At 38.0% G+C, this 26,123-nt stretch overlaps 1 protein-coding gene across 4 annotated transcripts in view; it reads left to right on the top strand.

The window, feature by feature from the left end:
- The first annotated feature begins 3,635 nt into the window (after positions 1-3,635).
- Positions 3,636-26,123, top strand: part of SLC44A3 (solute carrier family 44 member 3) — a 42,632-nt gene continuing 20,144 nt past the window's right edge. For 3 of the 4 annotated variants that reach the window (XR_015748662.1, XR_015748661.1, XM_026671845.2), the window contains exons 1-10: positions 3,636-3,976; positions 6,695-6,802; positions 9,632-9,774; positions 10,184-10,320; positions 12,336-12,429; positions 14,069-14,238; positions 16,345-16,434; positions 18,724-18,848; positions 20,508-20,694; positions 23,578-23,743. Coding sequence is in view for 2 of the 4 variants with exons in the window: in XM_026671845.2 (XP_026527630.1) it covers positions 3,950-3,976; positions 6,695-6,802; positions 9,632-9,774; positions 10,184-10,320; positions 12,336-12,429; positions 14,069-14,238; positions 16,345-16,434; positions 18,724-18,848; positions 20,508-20,694; positions 23,578-23,743 (1,247 nt within the window). In the remaining 2 variants the exon portion in view is untranslated. The remainder of the gene's footprint in view (positions 3,977-6,694; positions 6,803-9,631; positions 9,775-10,183; positions 10,321-12,335; positions 12,430-14,068; positions 14,239-16,344; positions 16,435-18,723; positions 18,849-20,507; positions 20,695-23,577; positions 23,744-26,123) is intronic. The other variant, XM_087960645.1, reaches the window with a different exon arrangement.

Raw genomic sequence — 26,123 nt, 5'->3', positions numbered from 1 at the left:
GGCAATGAGTCCCAAACAGTCCCTTCAAGATAAGCACCCACCTTTCTTTCCTTTGAATTGCTGCCAACCACTAGAGTGCCCAATGAATTATAAAAAAACCAACCAAAGTACAAAGTCCACACAGAGCTTCAGGGATTAATCCGAACAGAACAAACGACTTTGCTTCCTACAAAGGTTTCTTCACCTTTACCTGTCCTTTATACTTTATGGGAGGGGCAATCACCTCCAAGCCTTACTCCTGAGTCGCCTCTTTTTTTTCAGCTGTTCTTGCCTTTTAGCAGCTCTGCACATACGTGCACTGGGAACAGGCTCCCTTTGTTTCTCTGCCTTGCTGCTGCCAGACTCTAGAGGCTCTGGAGTCAGCACCCCACTCCCTGCATTGGACACAGGACTCTCGTCCGAGTCCTCTCCAGACTCCCAGACTGGTCCTTCTTCTTCCCCACTGTCCGATTCCGCTGCAGTCTGCACAGGCTGCCGGCGAACCACAACAATCCCAGGAAAAACTGCCTATTCATATTTTGGTATTTCTTTGTCAGATTTTGTCCAAGTAAGCTTCCATCAGGGTATAAAGCCTAACTGCTTTTGACAGACAGCCACAACTCCATCCACAGACATCTGGACACAATTAGATAATCTGTAACCTTGGGGGCAGACCCTGTGGAGCAATTTCACCACTTCTTTAGTATACTGAACAGCTTTTGAGTTGTAAACGAAGTATGAACATGGTCAGATCTTCAAATTCCAAAGAGATGAAGACTTTGAAAGGCAAGCAGCTTACTCTCTCATAGATTGTTGTAGTTTCTTGGAGGCACTTTCAGTACTGGATTACTTGCTTAGATAGAATTCTTCTACATAAATTACATTACTAATAAAATCTTGAACCGTAATAATCTGTGTTTGCAAAAGTGACTCCTGCTGAAGCATTTCCTTTTCAGTCATAAAACGTACTTGGGAATTTTGTCTAAGTCAAAATTATGCTTGAACTTTCTTACTACTATCTGCTATGATATTTACAGATGCAAAAAAATAACCTGGAAAATAAAATCCAGGACAAGTTTTCAAAATTCTATGAGAGACATCAACATTTTAAATTACTTCCATTAGTCAGAATTCAGGGGCAAATAGAAAATTGGTTTCAAATAACTGTCCATAACCCAGGAGAGTCAAAATCAATACAATTAAATATGTTCATTTAGTTCTATGTCAGATTGTGGACCAAGGGTTGTATCAGGAAATCTGTCTATCATAGACCAGCATCTGTCAGCAAAATGAATTTGGAAACCACTTTGCAAACCACTGTCCTTCCTAAATATCTTGAATATAGTCCTGTAATTCTATAATGGTATAAAAACCTTTTCCTGTTTTATTTTGCAACAAATATTGTAGTTAAATAGCTATATATTCTATGATAGATAGCACCACCTGGTGGAAGAAAACCCAGAATACAACTGTTTACAAAACCTGAGTTTTTCAACATAGTGGGAGAAACAAATGAAATATTTCAACATAATGGTATTAGCAGAAACATATTCTAATAAACACATGGTAATAATTACTTTTACATAAAAGTGCACCATTTAGAAATGTCCAGTTTCTACAAGGTTGAGTCAGAATGAGGTATGATTTTAACATGAAAATATTTCATATTTTTAAAACTTCATTTCACTAGATACATTATTAATTCAAAGCTTGCAATCACAAAAAATGTTCAGGGCAGCATCCAGAAACAGTAGAAATCAACTTGACTTGCATGTATAACTATATTTAAATTTCAATGGGTATTAGGGTGCAAACATTTACCTTTTATTAATATACACATCATGAAATCACAGCTGTCAGTTCTTTAGTTGGAGTTAGCCTTCATAAACATCAACTCTTCCAAAGAATTTAGGATATCGTAATATATTGGTATAGTATATCTCCAGATCCAAGTGGAATGGCATTTTGTAACTGACAGGTGTAGATGTTGTCAATGCAGATTTTTGAAGTGCTGTCTAACATTTTTTGGTATCACACAAAGTGTGCTGATAACCACTGTTGTTATTTATTAATTATGGTTCAGCCAGATGTTTAGACTGGATTTGGCATTTTGATTTACCTGAGTCCTAAGGACTTGGGAAAGACAAGATGTTTTTATTTGATGAGGTCAAAGGGATTGTCACAGGATGGAAGCTGTCCCAAAAATGCCTTTTTGAAATTGACCGATGATGATTTTGTCCATGCTGTTTCTGTTCAACTGGTGTTCCAGAAGTTTTGGGATTACCGCCAAGGCACCTATAATTATTGGTACTATCTTTGCTTTCTTTTGTCGCAGTCAATTCTATTTCTATTTGCAGGTCTTTGTATTTTGCAATTTTCTCCAGTTTTTCTTCTCTTCTCTTCTGCTTATTATTATGTGCCATGAAGACATTTTTCACTCTTAGTGACCACATCGATTTTTTTCTGATGACAACCTGTCCCTAACGTGTTCTTTCAAATCTCCAAATTGTATACTTATTGCCAGTGTAACTGAGCCCATCTTCCTTAATGCTGATCATTCTGTTCTCTTTCCTTCTGCTTTTCCCAGCATTATTTTCTACTTTCTTTTAAATCCTTGGAGGTTTTTTTTTTTTTTTTTGCCTTATTCAGAAACAAAGAAAAACATTTTCCATTTTATCTATTTATTCATTGATTTTGAATATTTCTGAATTCTCCATCTCCCTCAAAAAAGGACTTTGGACAATGTACAATCTCATTTTCCTGAGAACATAGGATTGCACTACAGAACGTGTTGCTAGATATGTTGTAAAATTATAGTCATAACATGCACATAAAAATTAATGCATATTAATCAAAACTGTTTTTAATGAATTATATTTAATTTTATAATTGGCAGTTTTGGTTTTTGCTTAAACTGCATGAATGATTAGCAACTTAATGCTAAACAAACAACAGATATAATTATCTTTATTTCCTACTGTATGAATTAATGTTATCAAGCAGTGTGTAACTTAGACTTTGCTCTAGCTGGGAGGTTATAACCAGATTGCAGTTTGAATGTTGTAGGATTTCCTTTATTCCACTTTCTTTTACATTATGTCAAAGTTCAGTAAAAGAAAGTGTACTTCATCGAGTTTTGAGTCATATATACAGGACCTCTTAATCATGTTTTACTCGGGGGAGGGGGGGCGGTATTTTGACAAGACAGATCCTAGCTCTCAGTGAGAGAAATCTACTAGTTGTAAGTGCTTTCACAATAAGTTGAGGGCCACAAAAACATTCAAGAAGAAAAACTCGGCAGCTCCGGCGGCTCCCGTTCCTTCTGTAGATATGTTGTAAAATTATAGTCATAACATGCCTGTTTTTATCCAGGGCTATAAGAAGTGCTTATGAGGCTATGAGGGGGATTTTCTTTACTAACTGGGTGGGTGGGCATTTTTACACACTCTCTCTCTCTCTCTGCTCGACGACGAAAGGCACATTGAAATCCAGTCACACACGAGAACGGGAAACGCGCAACCTTCTGCCCTTCACCAAGAAGATCCCATTTATTCTTATTTTATGCCTTGTAATTTACGGCGAGCTGGCTCTGGGCGCGCGCCTCCCCTCCAGCGCGGAGTTGTTGCAAAACTTTACACACCCGCCGCGAGCACCTTGTTCCCGGAAAGGCAAACAAAGGCAAGGCATGCGGAGAATCCCGGGCGCAAAGGCGCGCGGCGACTCTTACCGGGAGGCCCTTTCAGACCTTTTCTTCCCCCCGCCCCCCGCCCCCAAACGCCGGTCTGTAGACCAGGACGGCAGCGTGCTAAACCCGAGGCTGGGATACTTTGGCTAAATCTGTAGCCCGCAACCAGCTGCAGCCCGGCCTGGCCCAGCCCAGACTTCCCGACCTGAGGCTGGCAAAGCAGGAAGGAGCCGCCCAAGTTGCCCCAGCACCCAAAGCGGCAGGGGTGGGAAAGGAGGGAGCAGCATGGCGTGCTACAGAGGCGAGTATTCGGTAAGAGACCAAGCGCGGTATTTCCTTGAGGGGAGCTTAGACGGGTGGCGCCCTCCCCTCACCGTTGCAGGAGGAATTGTGGGGAGGGGGGACAGGTCAGAGAGGAAAAAGACCGGCTTCGGCTACTTGGCAGCAGCCCAGGACGTCGCTAACGACGCGGGAAAGTGGCGTTTTCTCTCTCCACCCCCACCCCCTGGTTACGCGCGGATGAGGCGCTGCCCGCAAAAGCGGACTGCGGTGCCTCCCAAGCCGACAGGTGCACGGAAAGACGGTATCGCTTCCACCGTAACGAGGTCTTTTTCCTCGGCGAGGGTTTTGTTTTTCCCCCCTTGTGCATTTGTAACGCGGGGGGAAGGAACAAGCCCCCCGATGGTTCAGCTGGGTTGGCGAGTTGAGAAAAAAAAAAGTTGCAATGCGAGAAAAAGCAGAGTTTCTGCGTCTCTGAATGGGTGCAAGTAGCAAAGGTCGACTATTTTTCAGGGATTCTTTTAAAGAAGGAGCTCTGCCCTGCCCGGGGCGTAAAGGTTTGGTCTCCTTGCACTTCGGTGGATCTGTGATTAGGTCCCATTGAGCTGGAAAATAGTCACTGAATGGCTTTGGATCCGTCGTTAGTGGTCAAACGAATCTTTGTGGCAAAATTGGACTGATAGAATGAAGAAGTACTATCTACATTGCCTTGTTTTCTTGGGGGGGGGGGAGGCACGGTTTAAAAACAATGTAATTGGTAAACATTTGCATTTATACCTGTGTAGCTTATCCATTAAGGTCATCCTTAATCCTTTTAATCCTTAAGGTCATCCATTAAGGTAATCCCATGTTTTCCAGCAAGAGTTAAAAATGTTGGAAATCACATTCTGTAATCCCTTTTCCCCCAAAGTTAGTTGCATTGAGAGTTAATGACTAACCTCAAGTTACCTACGGTCTTACAGCTAAAATTTTCAAGAGAGTACAATATTTGTTGCCTAGGGTTGAACTGTGGAGTCCTTGGTATTCTCTGAGCTCAATTGTTTGCTTACCTTTTCATAACAAACTAGGTAACATCAGCAGTGCTTAGTAAGAATAGAGTTCGTTGTCATTTTATATACATGCCCTGTCAATATTGGTGGAAGTGGTCTTGAGAGAATATAAAATGAGAGCAAACTCCATTCCCTACTGACACTGATGAACTTACCCAGATTGGTAATGAAACCTCTGCAAGAAAACAATCAAACTTAGAGAACACCAAGAACCCCACAGCTACATTTTAATTGTAAGCCTCCCAGAATTGATTTTCAGAATGAGATGGGCATCATATAAATGTAATACATTAATAAAAATAAAGAGGAATCTGAACCAGGATCTCTAGCTCTTTGTGGTCACGAGTGGGTAGTGGAGTGATTTGCCCTAAAACTTTAGTCAAAACATTTATATGCCATATAATTGCTGCAGCTTTATTTACATTTACTTATGATGTCATATCAGTTAAGTCCTAGAGAATGCTGTCCTAAGAGTACAGATAGTCCTCAACTTACAACGATTTGTTTAGTGACTGAAGTTACAACAGCTTTGAAAAAAGTGACTTATGACTGTTTTCACACTTATAACCGAGGTCACGTGGTCAAAATTCATCTGGCATGTATTTATGATGGTGTATTTATGATGGTTTTAATGTCCTGGGGTCATATGATCACCTTTTGGGATCTTCTGACAAATGAAATCAATGGGGAAGCCAGATTCACTAAACAACTGCGTTACTGACTTAACTGCAGTAACTCATTTGTGTGTGTTACTGTGGCAAGAAAGGTCATAATATTGGGCAAAATCTACTTAACTGTATTGCTTAGCAACAGAAATTTTGGGCTCAGTTGTCATAAATCAAGGACTACTTGTAAGTTCTTGTTTGTTTCAGTAACATATTGAACAATTATGCAATACAGCTCAATAAAGCCATTCAAAGTATTTGATAGAGGTGTTTTGCAACATGCGAGAGTAGGAACGACAACAAAAGTAACTTTGAAGTTTTATAGCAGCCACATAGTTTGTAAGGCTGCTTTAGAAGTACTTCCCATATGTCTCTGCATGCATATGCATGCACTGTTACTTTGTTTTGCAAGAGAGAAAAGCAAAATATTTGCTGTATACATGCATGTGTTTTGATGTTTTGCTTAGCCTTATGTACAACAACCACAAAAGGTTATAAGTAACTATGTCAATGGGTCATTTATATATGTATTACATATCTAAACAGCACTTCTTAAGGCATACAAAAATTAGCTAGAATGCATTGAATGAATTGTAAAAAATTATTATCGATAAAATCTGCAGCAATGAGATTGATTAGTCTCAATCTAAGAGAACTCAAAGATATTTCTGTTGAAGATTATTTTCTCTTAAAACCATATAGCACGCTTCAATTGGCAAGGGAGATAGGGACCTTAAAAATATATAAGATAACTATTAGAGAAGTTACTTCTTCAGGTAATTCCTCCAGTTCATTTAGGGATTCAAAGTTAATTTTGTTAATACCCGTAACGTTTAAGTTTATAATCTGATACTTGTGTGCTTGGTACAGATTAAACTAAAATGATTATAATCTGATGCTTGTATGCTTTGTGCAGATTAAACTAAAATGAGTGACCAAGATATATCCATTGGATGGCATGCAAAACAACACATTGTCTATCTAAACATCCTTAATGTTTAATGAATTTTAAAATATATCCTATTTGTGAATCTTAGATTTCTGAAGATAGATTTCCTGAATCAAGAAAGTGGCGACCATTGATACATAGGAAATGCACAGACAAATTTTGGTTGATAATGTTTTTCCTCTTTTGGGCAGGTTTGGTAAGTAGAGTTCCTGCTGAAATAAATGTGTTGAAAAGAATGAGATGTGATTCAAATTGTTAGTGAATAATCTGATAAAAATATTTCTTTATTCTACTGCAGTCAGTACTCTTTGTGTATACAATTTCAGTGGAAGCAAAATTTTGCAATATTTTAACTGGTTTTGCGACTGTCTATTGATTATGTTATATCAGGGTGCAGTAACATAGTGGTTTCAGTATTTTATTGCAATTGAATATGTTTCTCTTAAGAAAAATAGCTGTGTTGTCTGCCAATAGACCCGGTTCATTGCCAAATTATTATATATAAGGATATAGATATGGGGAAATCAAATTTGGCACTAGATTGTTTAATGATAATCCCTTTTAGCAAGAGTTCCTTCCCTGTCTTCCAGATTCCTATATTTAGAATAATTGCTGTATAAGGTCGGGGATCCTTAGTCCTTTCAGAGCTTGGCTGTTTCTTGCAGATGCTTCATTGCCCAAACTAGGTAACATAATCAGTGCTAGTTAGGAGTGGGGTTTGCTCCCAATATATTTTAGAGTTAATCTATGCTCTTTGGGTGCTGGTAGCGAAATGTTTGAATCTTTTTGTTCCCTTTTTGGCTTGTTGATTGTCTCTTTTGCATGGTAAGTAGATATTGTTTATGCACGTGTCTATTGATGGCTAATTTGTCAGAGTGTGAGACTTCTAGAAATTCCCTAGTGTTTTTGGACTTGGCTTGGTCTAGGATAGTCACAGTTTCTCAATTGAAAGTATGATTAAGTCTGTCCATATGTTTTGAAATTGAAGATTTTTCAACATGTCTTCTGATTGCAACCACATGGAATCAGCATAGCACATAAGCCAACTAAAGCCCTTCAAATATCCTAAGTAAACCAAAAGGCCTAGCAGCCCCAGAAGGAAAAACAGGAGTCATCTATAACAGGGGTCCCCAACCACCGGGCCGCGGACCGGTACCGGTCCGTGGAACATTTCCTACCGGGCCGCCGGTTTGCTGGGCGCCACCATCTTGTTTGACGAGAAAGTGCTTCCGGGTGAGCTTTTCCGGTTGGAAAGCGGCATTTGGGTCCTGAAGGAATCCTCGTGCCTTAGTTTCATCGAAGGGGGCTTCAACAAAACTAAGGCGCGAGGATTCTTTCAGCACCCAAGGCAAGGCGAGCCGAGCGACCGTCCAAGCCGTCCCGGCGAAGCCCATCGACAAAGGTACAAAGGAGGAGTTGAAGGTGGCGGGGAGAAGCGGGGGAAGGCTGGCTGGCCAGTCGCTTGGCTCGCCTTGCCTTGTCATGCGTGCTGATGCCGGTACCGGGCCACGGATCATTTTGTGATGCCGGTACCGGGCCGTGGCACAAAAAAGGTTGGGGGCCACTGATCTATAACATATAGTGTAGGGGTGTCAAACTGGCAGCCTGCAGGCCGGATGCATCACCCACAGGCCACGCCTTCCTTCCGTGAAGGGAAAAAACGTCGCAAAACATCACATGATGGCAATGTGACGCAGCAAGTTTGACACCGGTGATATAGTGTAGTGCTGAAACAGTCACTACAAACAGGCAGAAGACTGACAGAATGCATCTATGAACACCAACTAGTAGTCACAAAACATGATTAATTAACTCCACATCAAACCAGCAATCAAGTAAACAATATCCCAATCAAGGAATGGCCAAACAGCCAACAGTAAACAGCCCAACCAAAGAATCTTTAAGACTGCCCCCCCTCCAAATGCTGACAGGGCAAGTTACTAGAACACGGGTGTCAATTTCCCAGCATCATGTTTCGTGGTGTTTTTCCCATTTGCAGAGCTGGGTCGGGCGTGGCCTGCGCATGATGCATCCAGCCCATGGGCAGCCAGTTTGACACCCCTAGAATATAAACTGAAAGCAACCCTAGTATTAATTAGCACTGATGATATTACCTAGTTTGGGTAAAGGTAACTCTGGGTGGCTTACATAAAAATGTATCTATACATACATGCTAAAAAGATAAACAGCAAAAATTAAAAACCAAGGATACATGGGGAGGCCAGGGTGCAGTGGGGAGAGGTGGAATCTGTTGTTACTCAATCAACCATCTCCACTGTGCTGTTCCCCCTTTAAATTTTCCAATAAAGGACATATTCTCCTTTATTAGTTATTTTAAGGTCATGTTTGGGGCAAGCTCGGAAGAGAAGGGAAAAATCAGCTGTCACTTTCTGTTAAACGGGCTGGTTACTAATCTGAACATTTTATTTCTCTTTTCATTTGGAGGAAAGATTTTATGGGTATCAATAAATATTCTTAGTGTTTCCTGATACGTTAAAATTCTCCTTATTAGCAAAGAAGAAAATGTTTTAACTTTATCATATATCTCCCTATAACTATAAGCAGAACATTTTCTTGTCTTTCCTCTCTATTTTCTTTTCTTCACCCAAAAAGACTATGGAATTGTAAACACTAAGTATGTAAAGCAAAACTACAAAACTGTAAAGCAGTCACAGACTCCTGGAAATAGTTGAGAATCCTGTTGTCAGTAACTTTGCTGTTTGCGATTATCTGGGATTCTTTAAGCTGATCTTATCAGCTACTGAGGTCACTTAAGTGGCTTGAGTTGGAAAAAACACCATATATTTCTGAACAAACCAGAAGGTAAGGGAGAAGTATACACCAAATCCATACATAATATTCTGTTACAGCTTCTGATAAATGCTTCCCTCGACATGATTGCATTATAAAGGAATCATAAATATACTTAAGGGTTGAAATAGTTAACCCTTAATGTTCAGGAATGGTATAAGTGTTGCAGATTGATGTGAATTCCAATAATAAAGTGGTGTGCATGTGCTTATAGATGTTTATAACAGGTTATGCTGTAACAGCTGGAGCTACAGAAAGGCTTATATTTGGATATGATAGCTATGGAAATGTTTGTGGTCGGAGGAATACACCTGTGCTTGGTGCACCTTTGTCAGGACAAGATATGAGAAATAAAAAGTGAGAAAATTATTATTTATACTATTTTAATATTATCTCCGTTATATTTGAAGTGAAATTTGATTCCTGAGAAATTCATAATTGGTGTGGCTACGGTATTTTGCACAAAGAAAAAAATGCATAAATATCCTAAAGCAACAACTATAACAATATTTGCTAAGATTCAATACATTTGGAAATCCTCTTAAGGCTTAAAATCAGCTTTTTGCTTAATATATTATTAGTTTATCCTATATACAGTACTGGTCAGAATAAAATTGCAGTAGTATGCAGTATGAAACATATTAATTAGAAATTCATTTTTGGTTTCAGTTAAAAAAAAATCTGTTTTTGATGCCTAGGTAAAAAATATAGAGAAAGTAAAATACACATTTGATTCTTAAATAAAGATTCTCTCTCCCATCCTTAGATTTGTGTTCTATTTGAATTCATGTGGTTTAAAAACAAAAAACCTGAACATCAAATCAACTGCATTATGTGTATCAAGTTGTCCACAGGAACAACTGAATTCTTCAGAAGATATCCAGCTATTTGCAAATAACAATGGTATGAATTTCTTTATAACCAGGGTTTTGTGTATATATTTATACACTCTGTGTGTGTGTGTGTGTGTACACACACACGCATACATACACACAACCTTGTTTCTCACAAAATAAGTCCGGGCCTTTTTTTTTTTTACCCCCGAAAAAATGGCTAGGCCGTCTTTTTGGGGGTGACTTAAATTTTGCCCCCACACACACCCTAGAGCGGTCCGCGGGAAGCTATGCCTCCCTACCAGGCCGCTCCTAACAGCTGATCATGGCGGAGCGCGGAGAGCTCCTTACCCCCGCCAAGTGCCTTTGCCGCAGACCCAGGTATGGTGCTGGCTGCAGGCTGGGTCAGCGGGCGGGTGACGGCATGGATAGCGGTGGCAGGGCACTTTGTGTCACGGGACATTCGTCGGCCGCCACTTCCTCTGCCGCCGTCGCTTTCCCTTCTGCTCTCGCTGCGGCTTATGCCGCATTCAGAGTGCTGCCAGCAGTGGCTGGACACACCCTGCTGCTGATGAGAACTGCCTGCCCTTCCACAGGGGCATCGCTTTGCTTGATAGTTGCGTCAACAATATCCTGCAAGTCGGTGAGTGATTCGGGCTTCGGTGGATGGAAGCAGTGGCGGGAGGGTGATGCCATCGTTTTTCTCCCCCCACATGCCCCACTTTGCTTCCTGTCCCAGAGCTTCGGGTCATGGTCTCATTGGAGTCTGTCCCTCCCACCTGCATTCTTCAAGTGGATTCTCTTGCCTCAATCAGCTGTACGGTCGGGCACTCTCCTCTTGCCCCAGCTGCCCGAAACCTCCCTGTGGACCTTTCCCCTCTCTTTAAGCTTTGCTTATTCTCATTCCCTCCGTCAGTTCCCTAAGAATACGGACTGGTGCGGGCGGAGGAAGCTGAATGAATGAATCAGCAGGAGAATCCTCTGGGAAGCTTGGCGGGGAAAGAAGGGGGGGAGGGAGAGAGGGAAGATTGTCTTTGGGATTTGCCAGGAGAAATCCAGGAGGTGGATTTCCATCCTATTTCTGTTCTTCAAGGAGATGAAGGTGGGGAGTGGTTACTTCTTCCATTTAAGGGAGTGCTAAGGGTGAATGAATGAATGAATCTTCCAGTCCAAACATAAGAGAAAGGGAATCATCCTACAGATCCTTAGCACCCCCTTAAATGCACTTCCCACCTTCATCTCATTGAAGGACAGAAATAGGATGGAAATCCACCTCCTCGATTTCTCCTGGCAGTGGAGGAAGCGGCGGCTGTCGAAGATCCCATGACGCAAAGTGCCCCACTGCCACTGCCCGCCCACTGACCCGGCCTGTAGCCAGCACCATACCCGGGTCTGCGGCAAAGGTGCTTGGTATGGAGCTCTCCGTGCTCCGTCATGATCAGCTGTTAGGAGCTGCCTGGTGGCGAGGTGTAGCTGCTCATGGACCGCTCCTAATAGCAAGTTTCGCCGCCCCCCAGCACCCCCCCACCCTTCCCCTAAATAAGCCCAAATTTTGGGGGCAGGGCTTAATTTTACTCATGCCAATAAAACAGTGCTGGGCCTTCCTATTGGGGGGGGCGTATTGTTGGAGAAACGCGGTGTATATATAATAATTTTATTATAATGCTTAATAAAAGATTGAATAAAATTACTGATTTCAAATAAGCATGGTCGAAAATAATTTTTGCTGTTCCACATTTTTTTTATTGCCATTATACATCATCACACTGAATAGTTTCTTTAAGATGATCAGAGTTATGGAACCAATTGCTTATTAGAATTTCTAAAAGTTAACAGGCTTTAAAATTATCAATTTACATAGATTTTTGTAATAAAATGAATATTTTGCCCAGTTTACTGATTCTGCTTTCTCTTTTTTCATGTTTATGTCTTTTAATTATATTTTAGTTTTGCTATAACTTTAATCTTTAAGAAATTACGAAATGTAATCTATATTTTTCTTTTAAAAATGGAACAAATCAGTAAAAACAATTCCAATACCGTGCACATGACTCTGAACATATTTTATGGGTTTGTTTTCTGTAGGATCTTGCCTTTGTGTTTACAGTTTGAATGCTAGCAGTTGTATACACGGATCCAAAGCTTCTGAACTTTGTCCCACCCTACCAGTGCCACCAAGGTAAGAACAACCGTGAGTGTTATTTATATAGAATGAAACACATTCAGTTCACTAGTTTTGCATTGAAAAGTTGCCCTTTTTCAGAATAAAACTCAGTAGTTTCAAGGAAGGTATGTTTAAAATGTTCTGCATATTCTAAGCACCCTACAAGTAGTCCTTGACTCCCAATGGCACTTGTGACTGGAATTTCCATCTCTAAGTAATGTAGTTGTAATTACATTGCTTAGCGATAGCAACCTCTGCAGTCCACTTGCCATCATTCCCTGAATTCCACAATTGTTAGACTAAACAACTTATTAGCAGTGTTCTGAACCGGTTCCCAAAAATGACAAACCGTCTGTAGTTAAATAAATGTTCCCTTTATTAGGAGCCACCAGCAGCCCTAACAAAATGTCTCTCTCTCCCTCATAACAGGCTAACAAGTATGTCCGATAGGGAGATGAATAATTGTCTGCCAGACCTATTCATCTCCTCCTTCTGCTTTTTATCCCCAGTGGGGCTTCGCTAGTAGCGATGGCTCTTCCGTCCCATAGACTTCCACTGCTCTCCTCTCCTCTGCCTTCTGCGCATCCATGCGTCAGGCACTGGACCCAGCTGTTCCTCCTCATCAGCCATCTCCAGACCTGGGCGCTGTTGACTCTCCATCTGAGGGCAGATGGACGGCCCAGGCTCTGCCTCCATCTCTATTTCTGACAGCTCCGTTCCCTCTTCTCCCATGGAGCTCTCAGATGGCCTTGATGCTGGCCCTGACTCCCATGCCACCGCTTCATCTGATTCGGCTGCTGAAGGGGGCGGCAGCTGACAGGCCACAACACTTGTGTTAATAGAGGGATACAATCAAGATCAAGGGAACTACTAATACCACTCTGTAAAGCCTTAGTAAGACCACACCTAGAGTACTGCATCCAGTTTTGTTCACCACATTATGAAAAGGATGTTGAGACTCTAGAAAGAGTGCAGAGAAGAGCAACCAGGATGATTAGGGGACTGGAGACTAAGACATACGAAGAAAGGTTACAGGAACTGGGCTTGGCTAGTCTAGTGAAGACAAGGACCAGGGGAGACATGATAGCAGTCTTCCAATATTTGAACGGCTGCCACAGAGAGGAGGGGGTCAAGCTATTTTCTAAAGTGCCTGTACGCCAGACAAGGAATAATGGATGGAAACTGAACAAGGAGAGATTTAATCTGGAAATAAGGAGCAACTTTCTGACAGTGAGAACAATCAACCAATGGAACAGCTTGCCCTCGGAAGTTGTGGGAGCGCCATCGCTTGAGACTTTCAAGAAGAGATTGGACTGCCATTTGTCAGAAATGGTGTAGGGTCTCCTGCTTAGGCAGGGGGTTGGACTAGATGACCTACAAGGTCCCTTCCAATTCTGATTATCTGTTAATCTGTTAAGCCAGCTTCCCACAATCAATGAGAAAGCTGGCAGGAAATTGCAAGTCCCAGGCTCTCAGGCAATAAGTGGCTGCTACCAGGTGGGGGAGGATGTGAGAAGGGGTGCAGTGAAGGATTGGGGAGGGTACATGAGGGGCTGTGCACAGTATGGGGAAAGTGCATATGAAGGTGTGAGGGAGTGTGACTTTCATTCCAGTGTGTTCACTTTTTAACTGTTATGTATATATATTGTCCCAGTGTATCTTTTCCGCTGTTTAATCGATGTGTTCCACGGAACCTCAAATGCTATTCCAATTTCGCACCTGTATTAATAGATGTGGTAAATGAGGTGGATATCTTTCATCGTATTCTGGGTGGGCTTATGGCAGGAAGAGATACAGTAATGGGACTGTGCGTCTTTTCATTAGGTAAGTTGAGTCTCAGTTTATTTCACGTAAACGTTATTTATATTTCTCTTTTAAAATGTTATTAGTGCATTACAAGACATATGCAACTTTGCTCTGTTATTTATCTTCAAACAAATAAAGGCAAAATTACCCATGAAGAAATATTTATGTGATCATATATTTAGTTGAAAAATTCTCCATTCTACATTTCAGTAATGTATTTCAATGAGTAATAGAGGGTTTTCTTCTTATATATATAAAAGATAGAGAATATTTATCCTAAAGAAAAAACACCTTTATTAATGTTGCACAAATGGGGGGAGAAACCCAAAATCTATCCAAAATCATACCCAAGCCTTTATAAGACTAACCAGATGAATCCAGAAAGGTGTGCAAATATTTGAATTCTGCAGAAATTTCTCTGAATGGTATATTTTTAAAAATGGAGTAGAGAAGGAAGAATAGGAGCTCATAGGTAATTTTTACAATATCTGTTCATAAAACAGCTGCTGCTGGGGAGAATTTCACCATATATGGTGTGCATGATAATTACCAGTCAAAACGTTTCATTCTAACACATCCAGAAGTGAGAAGCAAATGAGATTTAGGTATAAATTTGAAGTGCTTGTGAACATATAGTTCCATTCAGTAGTTTGATATTCTGTATGAATATCAAAGTAAAGTAAGAAAGCACATTTATCTTAATATTAATTGATATAATTAATAAAAACAAAAGCTTCTTAATAATAAGAGTTCTCCTAAGAACTGGGTGTTGTGTTTATAAAATTCTTGTTAAAGAATTTACTAAATGGCCACTCGTTTAGTGACTGTTTGAAGTTATAGTGATGAATGAGCAGGGGTGGGATGCTACTGGTTCTGCCCGGCTCTATAGAACCGGTAGCTCTGAAGAGCAGCAGACACCAAACTGGTTCTGTGTTTGCTGCTGTTTGGCCCGCCCGCCCGCCTGGTCTCTTACCTGTCCTTTATTTCCTGCTTTTTCAACCTCAGCTGCTTTGCGCGGCATAGTTGAGGTTGAAAAAGCAGGAAAAAAGAGGCTTTTTAAACACTGCACACCTGTGCGCAGCGCTTTTCAGCTGTCCAGGTGGCACAGCTAAAGGTTTTTTTACACACAGGCGCAGCAAAACGTAGTCACCAAACTGATAGTAACACCGGTTGAATCCCACCCCTGTGAATGAGGGTGACTTAGAACAGGTCTTCATGGTTGAAGCCATTGTAGCCATACCTACAGTGATGTTATTTGGGCTCTTGGCATCCAGCTCACAATTAACAGTGGTCATAGAGTCCCATGATTGCATTTGCAACCTTCACTAATGGCTGGGAAGGGGGAACCAGGGGGTGGTCACAAATGCCTTTCAGCTGTGACCCACAGGATTCGCTTAGCAATAGCAACTGAGACTGTCAGAAATGCTACCGTAAGCTGGTGGACTCATGTGATGGTGAACTTTAAAATCGCATTTGTTAGAATTCCCAGTCTCAGTTATTGTTGGTAAACAAGGACTATCTGTAGTTTAAACATTATGAAAATATCATGAAAATATCTGACCCTTTTTCTAAATTATGTCTTTTACTTTCTTTCAGAATGTAGCAATTGATAATCTGCTAATGTAAATACACACATGATTCTTACACACACATATGGAACTATATATTTATGGATGATTATTGTGTACACTTCTTGTTGATTCAGAAAGATTAATACATGATATTTGAAAATTGTGTAATTCAGTTTTTACAAAGAGGAAAATAATTCTGAATATAAATGCAATGAAAATGAAAGAACAGCATAAGAAAAATGGAAACTTGATCCATTAAAAATAAACAATAATAATGAGTACAATAGAACCTAAATAAAAATATGGTACTGAATTGGAAGAGAAATTGCATTAATTTCTGTCTCAAAGTGATAAGACCTGCATGAAGATATATAGAATTTATTGTTAAAATGCAATGCACATGCATAGTGAGGCTGCCATTAGATACTGTAATGTTTGGCAATTAAATTGGCAAGGAATGCAATTTTCATCCTTAGGTTCAAAGAAATTTTCCTTGTACTCCACTTAATTAGCTTGTTAAAATAAGCAATCTATTCCATTGTTTTCATTGTAGTTTTGTCTTCCCTAATGATGTTAGCCTTCAGATGCATCAATATGCTTGTGGTCCATATTTTTCTTACAATATTTGTATTTGGATTATTATGTAAGTATAATTATAATTTAATTTACAATTAAGCAAAACTGAACCTTCATGCTAAATTATTTCATCAGCTGTACATTAACATGAGGGCTTTTCCCTTCTTTTTATCCTGATGAAAATCTCCCATACCCTGAAAACCATAAGTCAGACATCTTACAATGTAAAGAGCTACTTGCAGGAAAAAAAATAACATTCATGGTTCTTTCTATGTTTCATTTTAAAACCACTAATAAATAAAGTGATTTAATGAAGAAATAGATCTGATTCTCCTGACATCTAGTTTACTAGCAAATGAAAAATAATTTCAGTAGGATTCATAGGTTAATACCCAAACATGTACTTTGAATATTTAAGTCTCTGGCATCTGAAGGGACTCAGAAGGGTAAGAACATTTTGTATTAGATCTTGGAGAACTCTTGTTCTCTTCTTAATTATTTGATCAGGCATTCCTGACTCTTTTGAACATGTTTAACATAAATGTTTTTAGAGAGCTGGTGGTGATGAAGAGAATTAGCAAAAAATACCTGTATTCCAAAAGATAAGAATATTGAGCCACGGTGGTGCAATGGTTAGAGTGCAGTACTGCAGGCTACTTCTGCTGCCTGCTGGCTACCTGCAATTTGGCAGTTCAAATCTCACCAGGCTCAAGGTTGACTCAGCCTTCCATCCTTCCGAGGTTGGTAAAATGATCCCAAATTATTGGGGGCAATATGCTGGCTCTGTAGATTGCTTAGAGAGGGCACTGTAAAGCGGTATATAAATCTTAAGTGCTATTGCTATATTTGGAAAGAAAAATAAATTAACCAATAAAGTGCAAAAGTGGAATGAAGTTCTAAATACCAAGCTATTTATTTCATTTTTTTTATTTATATATATTTATTTTACAAAAAAGAAAAAAGAAAATTAAAGGTCTTCTAGTCAAACCCCCCGCTCCACCATTCAAGACAAGTGATTGTCCTATCTCTTAGAATGCAGGATAAGACAAGTCTTGGGCTATCAATGTGGATAGATTGCCCTGTTCTGTGAAATAAAATTGGGGGGGGGGGAATAGAACCTCTCCCTTATTGCTAAATTGTGGAGTAATAGATCAGCTTTATCAGCATCAGAGGTGGTATTCAGCAGGTTCTGACCAGTTCTGAAGAACCAGTAGCGGAAATTTTGAGTAGTTCAAAGAACTGTCAAATACCACCTCTGACTGGAGATTTTACAGTATCCTTCCCCTGCCATGCCCACCAAGCCATGCCCACAGAACCGGTAGTAAAATAAATTGAATCCCACCACTGATCAGCATCCAAAAAACATGCTACATTAAGGAAGAACCTGAAATCTTACCTAACTCTACCACATATTACAGTAAGAATTGTAGGAAACTGAGGAAAATGGTTTTACAGAAACTCTCATGAGCTTTGCAAGTTTTCCTTGTGCAGACATTCAGTTCCACACAGTTTAAACAGAGGAAGTGGTTTTCTGCCTATAGTTTCCTCTCAAAAAAATTGTTTTCGATTTCCATTTAAACCAGTTAGTGATTCTTCCTACCATCTTTCCAACAGTCTTTGTACCACTCAAGAATGATCTGTATCCGGTATTATTTATTATTAAACTTGCATGCTGCCCATCTCGCCAAAGGTGACTCTAGGTAGCTTACAAGCATTGATTAAAATGCTCTATAAAATATTAAATAAACTATATAAAGAGCTTAAATTTAAAAATGCAATTAAAATAAAATTAAGCAGGAAGGAGAGAGAGAGAGAGAGAGAGAGGGAGCAAAGTGTTCACAGGGAAGAGGGGTTGCTATCTACTCCGCTAGCCACCTCCAAAGTGCCACTCACCGACTGGGGCTCCAGGCTAGTTGGCACAACCAGGTGCTCTAGGCCTTTAAAAAGGCCAAAAGGATAGGAGTAGATCTGACTTTGTGGGGCAAGATGTTCCAAAGGGCAGGAGCCATGGCAGAAAAGCCTCTTCTGGCTAAAATTCCTTGGCTGAAGATTTTTTAAGGAGATGCAAACCCATGTGTTCATTTATACCCAAAGAACCTAGTTACAATCAAACATCCTTAGCAGGTAGATGGAGTAGAAGTTGATATGCATCAATATTATTGTCTCACAAAAATGCAAACTAGAGTAAAATTTCAGTTTGTGATACCTTTTTTGTACCAACCTTAATTTTTTAGTCTCTTTGGAACTGCAGTTGAATCATGCTGAGTAAATGCTTGATGATAAGCTTAATATGCCAGTGCTGCTCTTTTATCTTTTATATTAAATAAACATGGCTCGATTTTTCTGTTTGTTCTAGTTGTCTCAGGTGTTATGTGGTGGCTTTATTACAATAATAGCAGCGGGCCCAGCATAGAATTAGAAACTGAAAAAGAAAATATGAAATTATTATATGGACTTTCTATTATATCTACAGTTATTGCGGTAAGGCATCTATGTATATTATAACTAATATTCTATGGATACTTTATTTAATATAGTTAGGATAGGACTTCATCAGAAATATTTGCTAAACTGAAAGCCTACAGTTAATTTCTTGTTTTAAATTGCTTCTATCAATTAAATTGCTTCTAGTAGGTATATACAATCTGTAAAAAGCCAGTGTTTGTGCAATTGAACATACACAAATCGGCATTTGCTGCAGGTGAATTATCCTTCCTCTATTTGGCTATAACATAGAAACATGTACCTTCTATCTTCTATCTGTTGCTCAGTAGTGAATGCTAGGAAAGATGGTGCTATATTATTACCTTGGATCCTGCTGTGAATACCTGATCCACACCTAAGGCAGGGCTATCAAACTCATGGCCTGTGGGCAAGATGTGTCCCGCGCTGCCCACGCCCAGTTTAGCGAAGGGGAGAAAAGTCCATCTATATCACATGACGCCACTGTGAGGATGCGAGTTTGACACCCCTGATTTAAGGTGTTGCTGTTTTAAGTCATAAACACATCTCATGTACATCAATCTGAAACTTTTAAAATTATATTTGATTGACACATGTTTTTCACTATACCCTTCTTATATTAATTGCTGCTAAGATTTTATTTAATTATTTAAGAGGACTGATACATGAAAAGTAATAGCATCAGTCATAATATCCAAATAAGTCAGATTTCAGGGATGCCTGGATGCGGCTTATTTTTTATTTTGAATTCATCTATAATTTTCAGAATCTTTAGTGAAGACAGTTAGAAGATCCAGTTGGTCAGTAATGGAACTTGATGTAAAATACTCTGTACACGACTGACTCAAACCTTATAGTAAGCTTTGGCTAGAATGTATTTTTAAAATCTACTTGATAAATTCTATTAGTAAATGAATGCCAGGTTACAATGGAATAGGACATAAGCTGTAGAGAGAGAAAGCATACAGCTGCTGCACTTGTGGATTGTCCCAATGTGAATTAGGGTTTTGTGTCCGTCATCAGATTCAATTAATAGAGATTTGTGGGCCCCAAGCGTCAGCAGTAGCAATGTTTTTGCCTCATTAACCACTATACCCAGTTGCTGGCACAAGGAGGCAGCAGATACATCAAGGAAGACAGCTTCATTAACAATACACAAAATATTTTGTGTTATATTTTGAATAAACTTTTCACTTAACATTTTTAGCACTGGACTGTTAAGATAAAGATCTTTCAGTGTATGAAAAGTGACAGATCAAACAAACTGCACCTCATTTTTAATCATACATATAGACTGGTCTTTATGTTATTGCATTTTCCTGCTGTATAATTGTAGCTGCTTATATTTAGATTAGTAAGAAAACTTAAAAAAAGAAGTATACTAACAAAAACATACTCATTTGTTGAAGTTATGTTTGAGCCTTTTCTATATAGAATCTATGGTTTTCACAGTGTATCTTCTACACCTTTTCTTGGGCAGAATTGTGATGCAAAACAGTGATTATGGTATTGAAATTTTTATTTCTGTGTTGGTGCATGTATAATGTAAATTTGTAAGACTACCTGTGTCAAAATTATTTGGTTAGTGGGGAAATGAAAAATTAAGTGCAGTTACTAAAGACTTGATTCTCATTTGTTAATACCAAACATTCTAATGCATTATTTTTCTTTTTATAGGTGATCCTAATTGTCCTGATAGTGTTATTAAGGAAGAAGATTCACTTAATTCTTCAGCTCTTTCACGCTGCCAATAAAATAATTGGCAAAGCCCCCTTTTTGTATTTTCAGCCTATTTGGACGTTTGTAATACTTATTTTATTCTGGGTGTATTGGGTGGCTGTGCTACTTAGCTTAGGAACTGCAGGTCAGTAATGTTACATTGATTCTCTTTGCTACATAAATATATCATTTTTCGCTGATGATCAGAAGTTATTAAAATTGTCCCAAGGCTTGTAAATACATTTGTGCATGAGTGGTGCACAAGCTATTTTGTTTTCTAGAATTGCAAAATATTGTGGATCTAGAACCAATCAAGCTAGACCCTACATTGATTGTTGTCTGATTATCATAGATTGGCTTAACTTGTCATTTTATGAACAATATATCCTAGCCCTGTGTATTTACTTATCTTGTTATTTGACCTTAAGATAGAAAACATTATAAAGCATTTCCTACAAAAAGAAAAAATATCCAATTTCTCTTAGTTGCACTTAAAGAAGCTTGGATGGTTATGGTCTTGAGTCAAGATAGTAAAATTGGTGAACCCATACTTCTTCAAAATGTATAGTATTGCTTGAATCAAGAATAATTTTAATTATATGATTTAATATAGTTGCTAAGGCAGTTTTTTTTTTTTGTCTATACTATGGAAATAAAGGAGAGGGTTAGAAGTCCACCGATCATATATAAATAAGGATTAGTATGAATACAATTGTATGAGAATACAATATCAATGCAAAAATTAACAGTCAGCCAACCAGTTGCCTCTTTAGTGTGAAGGAACAATTATTTCTTAATTTTGTTAATATTTGCAAAATGTTAGAATGAAAAAGTAATTGAAAAACTATTCAGTTGATGTAGATATATCCCCAAATTTCCCAAATTAAAAAAAAAACACATTGAGGGATAAAGTCACAATGATGCTCTTGGTTATCAAAACTTTGCAGTTGAACAGATACGCCTATTAGTATTGTTTCTGCTATATGAAGTTTTCCTCATTTTCCCCAGCTTCCTCTGTTAAAATTATATTGTGTGAAATAGAACTTAATATATCCATGCAGATTAGTTTTATATACTGCTGCTGTGTCCCTCTCTAAAAGGAATGCCAATGCTAGGATTTAAATACAAAATAAGTACAAACACGCCCCCTACATTAATACATAAATTTAAATAATAAAACCATTCTGCAAGAATAAAAGCCACGAGGGAAATTATTTGTTGATATTTTTAAATGACTCTAGAATACTCTATGGATTGAAGTGAAGCATTATAATTAATTGTATTACAATCTAGGAGTTACTAACATAATGAAAACAGGGTGATTTGTAAAATAACATGGATATTTTCCATATTACAGTGAAACCTATATCCGTGTAGGTGTCTCTGGCAGATAGCATTCTCCTGGGGAGAAAAATTGTGGACTTTGATCCACAATGCTAGTCATTTAGTAGGATATGAGCCTTATCTTCAAGTGACCTTGCTCTGGTCGATTCCAAATCTAATTATGATGCTGGTTTAGGTTTCAGGATTCAAGTAGTTCTGGACTCGATGCCACAATCCTAATGGATCTGGCTTGCTCCTCCTTGTATAAGAATCTAAGCCAAACCATTGCTTGAAGTAGGGGTTCTGAAATCTAACATTAAATGCTGCTCTTTATGTTCTACCACTTAAACCAATAGTTAGTAGATACTTTAAAATGTCTGTATAACACTTTATTGTGTTCTGTCACTTTAATATGGAAATACAAATTAGTAGATGTGTGTGACTGAAAAAAAAAATTGGCGTTATCAATGGTCGTGTGCAGATTTTCTTTAGCTGACCTAGCTAATGTGTTGTTAGGTTACAAGGAAACACTTTCTATAACCTTGAAAAGACAGCTAGCTTGCCTTTATATGTAGGAGTGTGATTTGAAGGTCACATATTTCCTAGACAATGTGCTTCACTTAGAATACTTATAAAGTTTTTTCTCTTTCAGTCCCTGCCCAGCCATCCATTTAGAAGCAGTTAGAAGTTCTAATTCATTATGGACATGTTAATGTCTGAAATTGATAGAACGGTAACAGCCATTAGACCTGTTAGAAAGTTTCCTTGTTTGCTTTGCATTTCTTCCCCAGGGTAAGATATTCAGGGGAAAAAAAGAAGTACGACATGAATACATTACCCTTTTCTCTGTATGTATGTATTTTCTAGTATAGATGCATATTCTTGTCTGCTTTTGAAATATTTTTAATTTTATAAATCTTTGTTTTCTCTCCAGGAATGTTGATCTTTATGTTAGCTATACTTAATATAGCTTATTTTTGTTATAATTAATAAAGGCAGTCCTTATTTAATGACTGTTTTGTTTAGCAACTGTTCGCAATTATTATGGTGATTAAAAAGTAACTAATGAATCCTCATATTTATGACTTTTGCTGGTCTGTAAAGCCAAGGAAAGCTGCATTTAGATCATAGGCATGGTTGCTGTTTCACTTAGTGACCACTTCACCTAATAATGGAGTTGCCAGTCACAACTGTAATTGTTATACAAGGACTACTTGTATATACAAAGCTGTCTCACTTTTAAAAGTTTAAAGTTGTAGCTCATTTTGATGTAACTTAAAACGTTTCGTAGCTGCACTTTGTTCCTTGTTTTTAGTCTGTCTAGTTTTTATTTTTTTAGCATAAACATCTTAGTCTGACATTTATCTTTTTGTACATTTTTACTGTCTTCATTTTTTTTATCTATAATTGGTTTTAAATATTTTCATTATAAATTGTTTCTAAAACACAATAAAAAAGTTGAATAATTAATAATTAATTCCAGTATAAAATGTAAAGACTGATATATATATATGTCAAAGAAATTCCACCACGTTCAAGAATGTTTATTTTCAGTAAAAAAAAAAAAGTCCACCACGTTTTAAAATGTTTATTTTCAGTAAAAAAAAAATTTTTTTTTTTAAAATACGTTGAATAACAGCTGGATAAACTAAAAAAGGACAGTAGAAGAATATTGATTTCTATTCTTTGTGCCTTAAATTTATAGGCAGTGCGCAAGTCATTTCAGGAGGACAAGTGAAATACAAAATTCGATTTGGAATCCGCTACATGTGGTGGTATCATTTACTAGGGCTTATCTGGACAAGTGAATTTATTCTTGCATGTCAGCAAATGACTGTGGCTGGAACTATAGTTGCTTGCTTCTTCAACCGGTATGTACGACTTACAATCTAATTGCCAAAACCTTGTTTCTAAGCTTACTTTTACTGTATTTTTAAGTGATTAGGGGGAAAAAATCAAAAAAGACCTGTAAGCATATATAAACAAGCCCTCTCGAAGTCAGTGGATTCCTTTATAAACAGTATAAACAGGATTATATAATTACTGAGGAATGTGATGAGAGCAGTTGATCTTTATTGGCTGATGTTCTATTCTGTGAACTAAGTGGCTTTCTTTAAAATCTTGCTTGTCTCATTAATTCAGTGGCTGCATTCATGCCTAACACAATCTATAATTTAGTAGAGCATCAACAGAATTCAGACTTCTGGACTTTCCCACACTACTGCTATTCTGGCATAACTTTGGGGAAAAGATGAGAAACATTTGCTGTGTTCAACTAATAGCAGTTTCTCATTGGATACAAACTAGAGCGGGCTTTAAATTAATGGTAAGCTTCCAGAAAGCTTAAATCACACTTTGTAATCCAAGGTTTTTATTAAACCATAGTTAAACAATTGCAGATTGTGTTTTATATGCATTTTATTGCAAAAAATTTAAAAGAATATAAAACTAACAAACTGACAGATGGAGAAGGGGGGGGGGGGAAAAAAAAAAAGACAAGAAGGGAGGGCTCGCGTGTGGTACCAAAAAGCCCTTTCTTTACCCTTTTTCTATCAAACAACAAATCATAAGTATATTCTTTTCTGTTTTCTGCAAAAAAGTATAACATCTTAATCATTAATACATAGTTCTGTTTCAGACTGTCAAACAATAAAATCTTTTATCCACTTCAGAATTTTCTGATAATTGTATGTAAGAAGACCATTGATAAGTAATATTTTTATTGTCAAATCTTCTATGAGTGTATTTTACACTTTATTTGAGAAAATTCTAGTATGATAAATTAATCGTTCATGTTTACTTATCATTTCTCATCTTAAAATAATTGCATATTGTTTTCAAACATAACATAAGAGTTAGAAGAAAACCAAAGTGGATGCTTTTAACTTACAGGTGAGAAATCAGACTCATAAATGATACTAAGCAGTTATTTAAAATTAAGTCAATCAAGCTTGCTGTTTCATTTTGAAATAATAATACTTAACTAATCTATAAAATTTGTTGGATTAGGGTGATGTTGAATGGTTCACACATAACATTAAATCAGTATTTACTTTTTGACCATGGCTTTTTGAATAGGCCATAGTACCTTGGTTCACATTAAGCCAAAAAAAAAAAAAATCAAACATATTACAACTTAATATTAAGCATGAACCAGGTCACTGAATGCATGGTACATTTAATCTCTTAAAAGAGCTATATAAAAGCTTTTTAAAAAATCAACCTAAATTATTTCTAATGGTCTGTTTAATGTACAATAAGTTGCTTGTTTTTTAGCATGTGTATTATATGTGTGTATATGTATTAGAGGGTGAATGTGGGTGATAAGGCTCTGTTTTCTAGAAATTCTATCAAAAAGGAAGAAGGAAATCAGTGTCTCTGGCATCAATTAAACTGCAATCTAAGCAACAGTATATTGAGTTTCAGCCTGGAAGAAATTATACAGTTCTCCACTTACAACCATTCATTTAGTGACTGTTTGAAGTTACGGGGCACTGAAAAAAGTGGTTTATGATCATTTTTGACATGACTATTACAGCATCCCCATAAGTCACATGATCAAAATAAAGATACTTGGCAACTGGTATGTATTTATGATGGTTGCAGTTTCCCTGGGTCAGGTGATTACTTTTTGCCACCTTCTGACAAACAAAATCAATGGGGAAGCCAGATTCACTCAATAACCATGATACTAACTTATCAGCTGCGCTGATTCACTTAACTGTGGCAAGAAATGTTGTAAAATGGCAAAATTAATTTAACAACTGTCTTGCTTAGCAAAATAAATTTTTGGGCCCAGTTCAGAAGAATTTATCAGAGAGCAGTCCCTTTTTTTCCATTAAATATTGTAAATACTGAAACATTCTGTATTCTCAAAGGTTTCAGAGTTCCCTGTTATATTCACGAAACTGAGATTATCCACAATTAGAACTGGAATTCTGATTTTTATGTTTTACTATTTGATTAATAGCACGATGTGCTTTAAGTTGTGTTAATAGGTTTAGGTTTGCTCCTGTGTTTCTCATCCTCTTGCATAGGTGTAAACATTTTTGTGTTTTTTAATTAACCTGCCTGGCTTACGTAGAATGGTTCGTCTATAGCAGGGGTTCCCAACCTGGGGTGCTCACACCCTCTGGGGGCGCGAGACGATATTACAGGGGGTGCGAGAAAAGTCCAGGTAAATAATAGGATATTGGCTATATGTTGGCATTTTTATTTATTATTTATTTCAGGGGGTGCGAGGTTCGAGTG

The sequence above is a fragment of the Notechis scutatus genome, chromosome 3 (genome assembly GCF_049901735.1).
Source record: "Notechis scutatus isolate UNSWTSFEM ecotype Mainland chromosome 3, rNotScu1.2, whole genome shotgun sequence".
Classification (NCBI taxonomy): domain Eukaryota; kingdom Metazoa; phylum Chordata; class Lepidosauria; order Squamata; family Elapidae; genus Notechis; species Notechis scutatus.
Note: the sequence above shows the minus strand (reverse complement) of the source record. Positions and strands in the feature narration are given on the sequence as shown.